General features: G+C 47.3%; 6 protein-coding genes across 6 annotated transcripts; 3 read left to right on the top strand and 3 right to left on the bottom strand.

Moving 5' to 3' along the window:
- Positions 1-468: 468 nt before the first annotated feature.
- On the bottom strand, positions 469-1,233 carry FSUBG_6595 (peptidylprolyl isomerase; the record flags this gene model as incomplete). The annotated part of the gene is made up of 6 exons (XM_036684810.1): positions 469-496; positions 552-593; positions 678-698; positions 759-819; positions 883-947; positions 1,004-1,233. 6 exons carry the CDS (start codon positions 1,231-1,233, stop codon positions 469-471), a joined length of 447 nt encoding a protein of 148 aa, XP_036537888.1.
- A 1,677-nt stretch (positions 1,234-2,910) lies between these two features.
- FSUBG_6594 (uncharacterized protein) lies at positions 2,911-3,948 on the top strand (the record flags this gene model as incomplete). Its single annotated transcript, XM_036684809.1, has 1 exon — positions 2,911-3,948. One exon carries the CDS (start codon positions 2,911-2,913, stop codon positions 3,946-3,948), a length of 1,038 nt encoding a protein of 345 aa, XP_036537887.1.
- A 1,953-nt stretch (positions 3,949-5,901) lies between these two features.
- Positions 5,902-7,777, top strand: FSUBG_6593 (C2 domain protein; the record flags this gene model as incomplete). The annotated part of the gene is made up of 2 exons (XM_036684808.1): positions 5,902-6,821; positions 6,871-7,777. 2 exons carry the CDS (start codon positions 5,902-5,904, stop codon positions 7,775-7,777), a joined length of 1,827 nt encoding a protein of 608 aa, XP_036537886.1.
- Positions 7,778-7,975: 198 nt separating this feature from the next.
- FSUBG_6592 (thioesterase superfamily) lies at positions 7,976-8,623 on the bottom strand (the record flags this gene model as incomplete). Its single annotated transcript, XM_036684807.1, has 1 exon — positions 7,976-8,623. The coding sequence occupies one exon, from the start codon at positions 8,621-8,623 to the stop codon at positions 7,976-7,978; it is 648 nt and encodes a 215-aa protein (XP_036537885.1).
- A 1,141-nt stretch (positions 8,624-9,764) lies between these two features.
- FSUBG_6591 (cyclic AMP receptor A) lies at positions 9,765-11,331 on the top strand (the record flags this gene model as incomplete). The annotated part of the gene is made up of 3 exons (XM_036684806.1): positions 9,765-10,051; positions 10,101-10,302; positions 10,354-11,331. 3 exons carry the CDS (start codon positions 9,765-9,767, stop codon positions 11,329-11,331), a joined length of 1,467 nt encoding a protein of 488 aa, XP_036537884.1.
- Positions 11,332-11,581: 250 nt separating this feature from the next.
- FSUBG_6590 (NAD dependent epimerase dehydratase) lies at positions 11,582-12,479 on the bottom strand (the record flags this gene model as incomplete). Its single annotated transcript, XM_036684805.1, has 3 exons — positions 11,582-12,088; positions 12,142-12,170; positions 12,221-12,479. 3 exons carry the CDS (start codon positions 12,477-12,479, stop codon positions 11,582-11,584), a joined length of 795 nt encoding a protein of 264 aa, XP_036537883.1.
- Positions 12,480-13,391: the final 912 nt, after the last annotated feature.

The raw sequence follows: 13,391 nt of genomic DNA, 5'->3' as shown, positions 1-13,391 counted from the left end.
CAGGTACCCTCAGAATCATGCAGGTCCATCATGGGATTTGACGGCGGGGTCAATGTACGCGGGGCATTTTTACGCATGATGCCATACCAAGCAAGAGCTTCGGTTACGCCACAAAGAAACATACTTGATTAGCAGCTTGGGATGGGGCACTAAGATGCTTGATTACATCTCTCAATTTACTGGTGCATCCTTTGGCTCACTAATAACTCATGCCAGCAGTGGTCATCACAAAGGTTCACCGTTGGATCTCAATTAATTCTTTATTTGACCGTCCCTAGGAAATATGTAGAAGTCGCCATGTTTGGTTCCTTCAATCCACACTTCACCCTGATGCCACATGTCTGTAGGGGTATACTGAGCACCAGGTCAATCGTTGTGTTCGTTGAGCATTTGTAGCTCATCATAAGCCCGTCAAAGCTTCATGTTTTCAAAAGTCGATCGAAGGATAGCGGTAGATAATTGGGGGACTTAGCCGATCTTCTGGAGCTCAACCTCGCTGAAGGAGTAGTCAGTAGGCCGTTCATTTATTTGGTAGCCTGTAATCAACTTACAAGAGGAGAGTGGCGTTGGGAGGGATGGCGCCGGGGAAGCCACTGTTATCTGTGTTAGCTGTTTACCCAAAGTATAGCTTGGCCGCCAGAGGCATCACGGCCAATGGCCCGAGTTGGAGAGCTTACCGGGCACCATAGCCGTAGTCACTGCCAGCGATTGTTAGCATTCCAGATATCAGCTAATCTGAGGACGTCGAGATCACTTACGGGGTGATGTCGAGAAGGGCCTTCTCGCCGAGCTTCATTTGGGTAACACCCTCATCCCAGCCTGTTTTGAGTCAGCTTCATTGTTCTATGCGTTATGGATCCGAAACTAGATAGGGAGACGCACCCTTGATGACTTGGCCAACACCAATGGAGACGACGAAGGCACCACGGCCGACGGAGCTGTCGAACCTGTGAAGAGAGTTGTCAACTGCGTTCAAGAGCGGTGGGCGTACGAATGAACATACTGGCTGCCCTTATTGTCAGGCTTGGACTCGTCCTTGACCCAGCCGGTGTATTCGATGGTGACCTTTTGGCCGACCTGGGGAGAGGGGCCGCTGCCCTCGGAGATGATGGTCTTCTGAACACCCATTATGGCTTGTGTGAAAGAAAAGTTGCGAGGTTGGGTAAAAAATGGATTGATTCGAGTGGATGTGCGAGTAACGCGAGAGATGGATGCAGGAGAGAAAGGGCGCATCTTGAAAAAGAGGAGGCGAGCGTGGAGCTTTATACCTACAGTACCTACTGAGCAAGCAAGCGTTGGGACGAGGCGAGTGAAATGCGGTGCTGATGCGGTGCCAGGCCCAGGAACAGGAACAGGAACAATGGGATTGGATTTCTTCTGTTGAGCTCCCCGTATGATCAATGGCTTCAGAAGCTCGATAAGCTCTTTCAATTGGATCTCAGGGTCGCAAATGGCGGGGCAGTCAGATCGACGGCGGGGCAGTGGTAGTGGAATGACGATTGGTACCAATCAGCTTGCCTGGAAGCCCCACTAGGGATGACGATTGGGAGAAGCTCACGGAATCCAAGGAGGTCACTAACAGCTAAAAGATACTTCCATCCATCAGGCTTTTTATCACCTTGAACGAGTACATTTGGCTCAATAGGAACACCTGTTGATCGGGGAGTTAATGTCACTCATCAATCGGACAAAATACCGCATTTAAGCAGATGTCGTGATTACATATCCTTGGCCGATGTAAAAAGTGACTCGGGACCCTGAGCGACGGCACCTATCGACGAGAAATGTACCTTGTTTCGGAGGTACACCCGCTATGCCGATATGTGCTGCAAGAACAGAGTATATTTTGGAACAGGTACCTAGAATTCTGGTCAACGTCATCCGCGTTAAGCAGTTCGTATGTAGGGCCAAAAGATTAAAATAGTAACATTCAAGAAGGGGATGGTGGTCAGAAGAGCTTCGATCCAGCGTGGTATAATGGCTTCGCTTCAGTTCGCTTCAGCCACCAGCTCCCCCGGATCTCTTTTCGCCGTGGATATTGAGGTAGCCGTATCCCCAGCAGCGAAAATCATACTGCTCTAGGGTAAGCGATGCGTGTGTAAGTAGAATCCTCTTCAGCACTTATGTTATATTCCTTCACTTGTTATTCACTTCTGTCTAATCGCAAGCCGAACGCTGTCTGAGCTTCATATAGCGATATTATATGGTGTAAGATTCGTAATTGATAGAGCCGAATGTTCAAGTCATTGTTGAATTTGATAGTAGTTAGAGTAATGGCATTCAAATAAACATTACACATTGCGTTGTCGGATGTCGTCCTTCGTTATCACTGATTGATTTTAGATAAAACTCAAAAGTTTATACAAGAAAATAGTCAGTATTCTCATAAAAGTCTAATTGTTCCTTGATTGTGCCATTTATGCCCCCGAATGCCACAAAAGCGTTCTATGCAGAAACTGATGCACTTCCAAGCTCTGGCGCTGTCGCAGAAGACTACGGCCGCATAGCATATTAAAATAATCATAAAGGGCTGAGAATAAAGCTGGCCCGTGAGTAATATGATCATCCCGGCTCGAATCAAGGTTCAACAGTGTGTTTGATCTTCAGTGCACGGTTACTTGTTCTGGTGTAATTATTCTCAACTAAGGAGTAGCACATACTTCAACTCGAGTATAAGAGCATGAAGCATCACGGCGCAAAAGAGCGTTGCATTGAAAATCTCCAAAATCAAGAAAACCTGAATTTACCTTCTTTTATGCGCCGTGATACTAGACTTGGGTAACATCGCCAAAGCTGCAGAGTCCAATGATAGTATCGAAATATCTATAAAATGGCACGAAGCTCCACGACTAACGATATGGGACATGAGTTTCAGCAGAACAATTACCACTCGACACTCCTTTTTCAAACATGACCAACTTCTTCAAAGCAGCGCTGTGCGCTTCCATCTACTTCTTGGCTGGAGCATCAGCCAAGGTCAATCGCACCAATGCTGTCCTCACTGTTCTGGAACAGCACAAGGACTTGACTGCATTCTATGAACTCTTCAAGTCAACCGGAGATGGCACTGGAATTCCCGAACCTGCATTTGAGGAGCGTTTCAATGACAACAACGTTGGTCTTGACTATACTATCCTCGCCCCTACCAACGAGGCGATTGCCAAGGTCCATGGCCTCACAGAGAAACTGACCACAGCAACTGGTTATACCCTCTTGGCCGCTCTCCTGCGTGCACATATCTTGCCAGGCAAACTCGCTCCACATGAACTATACAATAAAAACATCATCTCGATCGAAGGGTTTTCAGTTCATACCGACTCGAAGGGTGACATCATCACCAACCCAGGCCTGACGAAGACTGATGTGCACGTTGGCACTCAAGCTAGTCTCCTGAAAGATAAGAAAGGCAAGCCAATTCGTGTTCCCGCTTCGAACGGTGTCGTGTACAAAATAGACAACATTCTCGATCCATTGCGCACCTATTTCGGTGAAGACTCAGCCAGAAATTACCGCTCTCTACCAACCATCAAGCACTCCCCTTCCAAGTCAATGAAGGATATATTGGCTGCCGACCCCGAGACTTCTCGCGCCAGAGAACTGTTGTACACCGTTGCCCCATGGTTCCCCAGAGATCGTCTTGACATGTCATTCTCCGGACGTCGCACAAAGGAGAATTCCAGGGTTGTCTACCTCGTCCCTTCGAATGAAGCGCTCAAGTCTTTCAATAAAGTTGCCGAGGCGCCCGGGAACGCTGATGCGACACGATTCTTCCTTATGGCAGGTTTCGGGAGAATGGATGGAAGACATATCAAGGGCCGCGCGGGATTTAAGCTTGAGGTTGAAGGGGGCAGGGTTATGAATGCGGAGGTTGAGAAGAGGGAGTGTGGTTCGAATGGTTGTGTATGGAGGATTGGAAGGGTGATAGATTCAGTTTATGGTCTCTTTTAATGTTTCACTAACTAATTAGTGCTGGAATCGCTTTATGTTTATCTGTGTCTGCAGTTTATGTGAAATATGCATTGGTTAAGGGAGGCCACTGCTATGGTGAACATCAGGAGTGTATAGCAATGACTCGGCGTTTCATCCACGAAGAAACAATATGCATGAAGAATAGCACAGACTATTCAATGATACACGAAAAGAAATGATTTCAGGTTAATATGCTTGCTTGCTACTTGACAATAACCAGCGTCTGACAATGACCACGGCACAGACGGGTCAAGGCATGACTTGGCCTCGTAGAGCAAGAAAACTTCAGACCTTAATATATGGTATCAAAATAAACTTAATAAAAGGTACTCCGTATCTCAAATCTTATACCAAGTTGCCTAAGCAGCTTAAGGAACGGCTGAGACTTGATTTAGATGCTGATATGAGACCATGAGAGTCCACGTGGGGTGTGCGCCGTAGCTGGATAGACAAGTAGCGAAGCCATGTGCGGCTGAATGTATCATTATTGAGTGAACCCGTTCATGGAGTTGCCGAATACTAAGAAGATCATTCTATTGGTCTCCTCGTACGGAGTAGATATGCATTTTTTGCATGTACGGATACGTCCCGTGACTATGAGATTAGGTGTCAGTCTTGTATTGGCAATAACAGTAACAACATGCATAAATAAAGCATCAGAAAGCTTAAGAGCAGGCCAATAAAGGTGGCGGAATGACTTCTCATTCGCTATTTCGTAAAACAAGAGTTTCTGAGTTATATCGCTAACGCGTTCGGACATTTAAACAACCTTAGTTAGATTGGGCTGACTGCTTCGTATAAAGGTTAATTACCTAGACATGGGTTTGGCAGATTTTGAATGATGGACAGTAAACAGCCTTATTAGACCTGACAGTGGAATGATTAGATGGGCCTGGCCAACATTGGATCCGAGATCCGAGCTTGAGCCTTCAATGAACTAGGTACTAGGTAATTATATTAGTAGCACGTGTTAGCGTCTTGACTTGAGCTGAGGATTGTACCGGTAATCCAATGTTGAGAAGCAAACAGACGGCTTGCGTGTAAGTGAATATTGTTACCAGAAGTGGTAGTAGATAATGGTTGGAGAGAATATCTGAAACTGTAGACTGTCGATCATGAACAAGCAAAATCGAAATTTACGACGCAGATCTCATCGTTGGACTAAAACTCGTTGTGACAGGCGAGCCGCGTTCCGAAGCCATCGCGTAAAGAATTGCTAGGCTGCGCCGAGAAAAGTGATCAGGGTCCCCTAAAAAGCCCCATCCAAGTGGGTGAATCTCAAGGGGTTTCCACGCTGGGCGGCACTCATAGCCGCTATAGCCCAGCCCTTGGCACATCAAATGCCGCTATAGCCGTGAAGTCCTCCATGCATTTCCCTGTACGCAACCCGAGGTGACGTCAGAAAATAGCAAATTCAATGATACTTTTAATGAACTTGGCCATGAGAGCTTGCGACGCTTCATGGCGCCAAGAGGTGTTGAATTATACAGCTGTCGTGGGTAGACCAAGTGTAGCCTTGGCTGTCAAGTTCTCATGCCACTGTAACGAGATTAAGTGAATGAGACGGGACCATTATCATGGCCTGGCCTGGCGCTCTCCAAATATAAGCCACCGTCTGCCGCCATTATAATAGTTGCAGTTCTAGTTCAGTTCCAGAGCCACGGTTGCGACGGCGCTTATCACACCATCTATCGAGGACAGGACCCTTAGGAACCAGCCTCTTTTAACCGTTATTGAACTCAACCCTCCCCCTTTCATCGTCATAACAAAACCATCCTTCGGGTACCCGGATGATAGGGCATTATTTCCTTCCAGTGACGCAGAGTTTTTGGTTGCTGTATCGAGCAGTATATCATCCGGCGCAAACTCGTTAGATCGCAATCTTGATCCTTCTTTCGCCTTCTTCAGCAGAAACAAGGGTCAAGTAAGAAAATGACCGCTCCAATCAGCAGCACCAACGGCGATGGCCAAACCAACGGTCACAGCCACGACGAGACAGCGACACAGAATGGCAATGGAGTATCACAAGAACAGACAAACGGTGCAAACCCACAAGAAAACGGACAGGAGCATCACCATGCTCACGCTATAAAGCGCCCTACAAAGATTGGAACCGGCCTCAAAGACCGTGTACATCAGATTACGAAAGGGCCTCCCGGTGGCTTCGACCCGACCCCTCTTCCTGATGCGCCGCAAGGCTATACCATTCGATTCATCTTCCACGGCGCCTCAAATCTTGCTCCTGGCGACTTTGTTACAGCCTCTTCAGATCCCTTCCTTCATGCGACTCTAAAAGGTACCCAGCCGAAGCGGCATAAGGAGGATCCCGATCTCACCCACCGTACGAAAACCATAAGGAAGACGACCGAGCCGCAATGGGAAGATGAATGGGTTGTCGCCAACGTCCCGCCAACAGGCTTCACTCTCAAGTGCCGAATGTACGATGAAGATTTCCCCGATCATGATGATAGGTTGGGCAATGTCACAATTAAAATACCCAGTATAGGCCCAGACTGGAAAGGCATTCCTGCTCCTGGCCGTGTTTATGAGGCTAAGAAGCGCATGATGAGCAAACGAGCATATCTCGCCAAAGCTATCACCAGTGTTGTCACCCACAATATTCACATGACGCCTCTGTTGCGTTTGAGCATGGAGCTTCTGGGACCGTCGGATCCGCCTTATGCGCAAATGTACACTGTTGGACCAACAACATGGGTCAAACATTTCAGTCCTCTGATCGGTCGAATCGCCGGTGTCAAAGTCAACGCTAATGCCGAGGACGATGCACGAGTGGATGAAGATCAGCAAGTTGACCAAGCCGGGAACAAGAAGAGCAAGACACAAAAATACGAGTATGTTTCTTGTCAAAGATTAAAATGGTCTATGCTAACATAGTATCAGTTTCCAATCAAACGAGATGCAGCTTCAAGGACCAGTGCCTCCCAAGCTATATCATCGCTTTGTCGAGTTTAGACCCATTATTGCGTCGATTTACTCTTCAGCGGGCTTGCGCGGCACAATCCTAAACAAAGCACTACACGGTCAGCATCGTCGTATCTATAATTTCAACGCATCGACAGAATACCGTGATTTTGATGCGTGCTCACCCGAGGCCTCGGAGCAATTCCTTAAGCTTGTTCACTTCGACGAAGGAGGTCGCACCTTTACCTATGTTCTGACCTTGGACGGCATGTTCAGATTTACAGAGACTGGCAAAGAATTTGGTATCGACATGTTGAGCAAGCACACTATGCATTCGGATGTTGAGACGTATATCGCCTGTTCAGGTGAATTCTTCATTCGACGGCTTAAGAAGCCTCTTGCTTCAGATGATGTACACCCTCATACCAAGACACATCCGCAGGAAGACGTCCCTGGAGGTCCACCAAACGAGCATCCTCCACATGACCCTGCATATTATCAACTGATCATCGACAACGATTCCGGAACATACCGACCAGACAAGTCAACTCTGCCGTATCTGAAGCAGTTTCTCGAGAAGAACTTTCCAGGACTGGGTATAATTACGATGCACTGGGAGGACCAGGAGCTGCAGGATATGAAGGAGAACCAGCGCAAGGTCAAGAAGAACGAGGGCAGAATGATCAACATGGTCATGAACAGAAGTCAGAGCAGTATCAGCTCAGCCGAGAGTGAGTTGGATGACCGAGAGGAATCTTGGCAGCAGGGACACAAGAGTAAGCGAGAGACCGCCTACGAAGCCTTGGAAGATCCCCACAAGGTTAAAGATGCGGTCAGGTCGATTGTTCCTGGCTTGAAGTCGGAGAGAGGAGAGAGCTCTAAATGATCGGGTTATGACTAACGGCCGAGATAATGGGTACCTTGATTAGATGGACTTGTTCCTGTACGGATTTCAGATACCACTTTTGCTTTGTTACTATTGCATTCCTTGATACCTTTTTTCTTATGTCTAGGTAGTAATGTATAGTCTTATTCTAATCCAGGGGCCTGCTCGCCACCGTATATGTATGCCAACCCCCTATGATCACAAGCTTGGTTTAAGTGCTACCCATTGGCTTGAGCAAGTCGCCAGCACTTCGCCTTTCTCATCCTTCATTTCACCTCTGACCTTTGTCTTTCGTCCATCAATCTCTTCTGCAACAGCTGTAATGCAGACAACGCTGTCTGTTGGCACAGGCTTCAAATACTTCACATCTATACCACCCGTCACACTATGAGTCTTGAACGCCCTAGCCTCTTTACCCAAAGTCCCATTCAAATCAAAGATGGTACCCATGGACTCATCTAACAACGCCGCGACAATTCCGCCATGAACCATCCCGGGATACCCACTTACACCTTCGCCCACCGATACAAGCACCGCGATCTCAGTGATGTTATGTGTGGGATCCTTGGCGACCTCAAAACTTGGCGCACGAAAGTAACTGATGAGATGCCTCAAGCCACGAGAATTATTGAGTGTGTTCCCAAAAAGTTGATCATGCGCTTGCGACATTGGAACGCGACATGAAGGAAGAAAAGGGATTGCATCAGGCGCGCAGAGCAGAGAAGCCGTCCATGGATGGGAAGCAAAGAAGGATAATTCCGTGGCGAACAGATCAGGTGGTGCGTTCTCTGGCACCAGGTCAAGTGCAGGGCAGAGGATTGAGTTGTGGAAGGGTGGGAACTCCATTTTCGCTGACGAGAAGGCTTTGATGTTGATGTGTGAGAGGGTCGTGTTTATTACGGTAGGTCCGGTGATGCGATTTAAGACCCGGGAGTGCGGGGCCGATCGGGAGATGTAGAAGCTCGGCAGTTGAGTGGAGATTGGTCTTAGAAGCCTCGAAACTTGCATTATGTGAGGTTTAGTTGATCAATTGTTGAGGTGAGAATGAGAAGAGAGGAAATGCGAAGCCTTCGCCTCTGGTTTATGGAGGTCGATCGACATGAAATCAAGGATGTGGCAGTCATTGCGAAGCCGAGGTACGCATGCAGGCTTGTCCCATTATGGTGATGAAGGCCAAAAGAGGCCACCCCAATTGGATGCTACGCTAATCTGGTTGGTTTTATATAAGTTGTATATCTGCCATCGCCGTGTTGATATGATATACGTAGGGATTTGAATATTGTCTTGTCATTTGACCGAAGAGCCTCTGTGGCCAAACTTCCATTGATGGTCCTTGTTGTGATCGTTTATGTCAAGGCCTCGTTATTGCAGACTTGACGTTCCGTTAATAAGAGAGTGCAGTGCAGTCTCCTTGGCAACATGCAATAATAGAAGTCCCAACATTTAGCTGAACAGCTAATTCTTATCGAGCTCTAGTGGATCTAGAGCTGTTTAAGGCTATGTTTAAGGTTATTTGCGTAAGGTTTGCCCAAGTGATCAAGTGTCATACGCTTACACGAATAACAAAACGAAAAGGACGGTATAATCAATCTGCGCATAACAAATAACAATAGCATTGAAACAAAAACAAAGAAAGCACTGGCCTTATTATTTTTTTAATAAACATTTATTCACTATCAGAGAAGTACCATCCCATCTCTTACCTATGCTATTCGCTCACCATATGATTCAATGTGGAAGGAACTCAGCCACCACCTTCAGCCTGCCACTGATGGCAACTGCCAACTCTATCGCAGTCGCCGAACGCCCCTTCCGTGTGTAAGTCAACCGTGTTGAGCTCACAGCATCTACTTCCTCTTCAGGTTCCTGCTACCCCTCTTCTCTTTCCTCGTTTGTGTTTGATCACATTCTCTTGCGGAGCGAGCGCTTGGCCTCCTCGTTTCTTCGCATCATCAACTCCAAGGCTTTGGCCTCACCAAAAGTCAACATGGAAGGCCATCCGGAACATCACCGAGGACCGACCTTGTCGCCTGAGAATATCGAGATTCTCATCACCATCGAACGAGTCGGAGCAGGATGTTCTATGATCGCTATCATTCTGGTGCTGCTGACCTTCGGCCTTTTCAAGAAACTTCGAACAACTCCTAATTTGTTTCTCATCTTTGCCTCGATTGCAAATGCCGGCGCGAGCGTTGCATCCATGATCGGCTATGATGGTCTTGAAAGGGGCGAGGGGTCGCATCTTTGCCAGGCACAGGCATTCATCTTCGAATGGTATGATATTTAACCCAGGTCATGGTTCAACACTAACCTCGTTCTCTAGGTTTATGCAGTCTGATCCTTGGTGGTCACTTGCCATGGCTATAAATGTGTTTCTAGTGTTCTTCTGCAATGCCGATCCTCGAATGTTTCGCAAGTATGCATGGCTATACTGCCTGATCTGTTTCGGCGGTCCTTTTATTCCAGCAGTTGTCCTGATATCAATCCGCAACTCCTCTGAAGGTCTCATATTTGGGGATGCGACAGTAAGTGGATTCTAGCTGTTATTCTTCCACTAGTATACTGACAATGTGTAGCTCTGGTGTTGGATCGGGACAGACTGGAGTCTTGTTCGCCTCTACGCCTACTACATCCCAATCTGGATATTTTCATTCCTCTCCATCATGATCTACATCGCTGTTGGGTACCACGTTTTCCACACTCGAAATCAGATCAGGCATATGGTGATGGATGTAATTGGCAACATCGAGAAGAATGATCATATTCCTTATTCGAGTAGTGAGCACAGAGGCTCCTCAGAAGCGGTAGCCTCCCCACCCGATATCAGTGAGGCAGACGAAGCTGACTTTTATCCTCAGAATCTCACACCTCGTCAGGACTTCTATGGTACTGCAGTCACAGAAGTTCAGATTACACGCGAAGAGCCAAGGCAAGCAATCCAACAAGAGACTACACTTCCGAGTCCTCCTATTGCCGCAATGCCTCCGCGTATCCAATCTTGGGTCCTACCTAGTGCTTTCGAGCATATTGAGCCTTCGACTTCTAGCAGAGCTCAACGATTCGAAACACTCTGCACATCCGACAGTTCTCGCCAGCCACCCTTCTCAGTAATGACTAAACTTCGTGCCGTCAAGTCTAATGCTTCTATGAAACTCAGACAATTTGATCCAGTCAAGATGGCATACTTGCGCACCAGCTTCATTTTCGGTCTCGCTGTGTTGATCACTTGGATTCCGAGCTCCGCCAACCGGCTGTACAGCCTGACGCACCATGACAGGATCAGCTTTCCCCTCAGTGTCGCCAGTGGCTGTGTGCTTCCATTGCAAGGTGTTTGGAACGCCGTGATCTACTTCACCACCAGCTGGAAGACCTTCAATGAGGAAATGCATGTTCTAAGGTTCAAATGGTTCGGAGGGCCCGAAGAATGTACAAATGGGGTCCGTCTCAACAGCCGACTTGGTTCAAGCAAGGGCAGCTATCGAAACACCTTTGAGCGAACTCGACAACTACGCGCCTACTCGGTTGAGGATACGGAGAAACCGGTTTCGACATGATTTATTTTATATGTAAGAACAGCTATGTGGATGGAGTCAAAATGGTGATGTTTCACACATTTGTCTGAGGCAAGCGCAAATGTTACATAACTTGTCATGTCATTACAATTCGCCGTCACAGGCATGGATCACCAGGTGTTAAAATGGGGTACAAGCGTGGATCGCACAGCTGCGATGTATCATTATGAATTCAAAATGCCTTATGACTTAAGTATTATATGACCGTGATATTCTCGCAGGCAGACACCCTTCAGGCATCATAGATGGCCTCGCCCTCAGCAGCATCCACGTTCTCGCGCACAACTCTTTCGACAGCAGCTGGAATATCCTCGTCACCATCGAGGAGATCATACCAGCCGTTCTTGACACCATCGGCAGCGAGAAGGTGTGAGGCAACCTCAGCAACAGCCTCACGGCTAACACCGTTCTTAGCAATGCTCCTGGTTTTGCCAAACTCAACTTTGGTGGCTGGGTCATCAGTCAGAGTTCCGGGTCTCAGATCGATGCCAACAAGAGTAGGACTCTTGTTGGAGACCTTGTAGAGGGCCTCATCGGCTTCAATCTTGGCCTTGTAGTAGTTTGCCAATACACCGTTGTTGACCTTTTCATTATACTCATCCCACTCGCCAGCAGGCCACCATGAAGCACCAGATCGACGAGAAGCTAGGTATGAGATAAGAAGGAACTTGGTGATGGTAGGAACAGACGCTGCGGCATTGATGAAGTGAACGGCGGCATCTCGGTCCACCTTGAAAGTCTAGGAGGGGTCAGTAAGTGAGCTGATCTGAAGAGGATGGGGCTGGCTCATACTCTTTCTGCGCCACCTTTACCTCCGGCACCTGTATCTTATCAGTATTGGTACCAGAAGGGTTCTCGTATGTTGACCTACCAGCGCTCCAAGCAATATAATCGGGCTTGACTTCATTCAAGATACTCAAGGCCTTATCCTGGGATGTGACGTCCTCAATGCTACGTACTAGAACATTGAGTTTACCGGGGAGGCCGGCACCAAGTTTTTCGATGGCAGGGGTCTGTTCAGAAGTTCGGATGACACTGGTTACAGTCCACGAGCGCTTGAGGAGGAGAGGAGTGAGAAGCTGTGCGATTTTGCCGTGGCCACCAAGAAGGAGAACGTGATGAGAAGCCATTGCGTATAAGTGAGGATGTGTCAATTGGGTCAGAGGGATCTTGAATTTGTCGATGAGAGTTGCTGGATGTTGAAGCGATTAGATGCTGGTCAGATAATCTCGTTGGAGTTTAATCTTGAGTATTTATCTACTTTAAAGCTACAGGGCACTTGACGAATGCTACAAGTTATGACGACATTCGCAACAAAGCGGGGCAATCAAACATTACTAATTCTGAAAGGATAACGGCATTTGATATTATGGATCTTGGGGATTGACGAGATTCGATGATTTTCCTCGCCATCAAGGTTGATTCTTATACCATACTGACTCGAAGTTCCCCCGGTTATGCTGGGGGTTGTGATGTCAGGGCCGATGGTGTTAGTGGTGTTGTTAGACCGACTCGGAGTTTAGCTGGAGTTGATGACATGCATAACCGGCACTTGAATAATATCTTTCTGCTCGTCTTACTAATATTATGAACTCATGTTTCGTTTAGCTAGTAGTTAAATAATCTCTTTTGGCCCCAAAGCAAACCCCCATTCTTAGTTCTCATGTTGAACATCTAGTTACTGTTGTGTCGCTTACACCATAAAGCAACACTAGATCCTGAGATGAGACAACTCAAACTATCTACCGAGCAACACAAGCAATCTCCAGGCAAAGTTCTATGGTTTTATAGATAGCCATACCACTGAAGCAAAGAGAGTGTTATTCTCTTCCAATAAAGCTTTATCCATTGTTTAGAAAAATATGAATTCTTAATCTGATGCGCTTAGGTAAGCCGCCCACGACCTGGAAGATCTCGGGAGTTGCGGAGCTTGATCGACTAAACCGCTTATAGTGTGCTCAACCATTGGATGCCTTTTCTCACTGAATGTTGTATATCACCCGAAGATTGTGTTTGCCCGCTGACGGTCAGGCGTGAAGAAG

The sequence above is a fragment of the Fusarium subglutinans genome (genome assembly GCF_013396075.1).
Source record: "Fusarium subglutinans strain NRRL 66333 chromosome Unknown NRRL66333_c0000069, whole genome shotgun sequence".
Lineage (NCBI taxonomy): Eukaryota > Fungi > Ascomycota > Sordariomycetes > Hypocreales > Nectriaceae > Fusarium > Fusarium subglutinans.
This window is presented reverse-complemented; position numbering and strand designations above follow the sequence as displayed.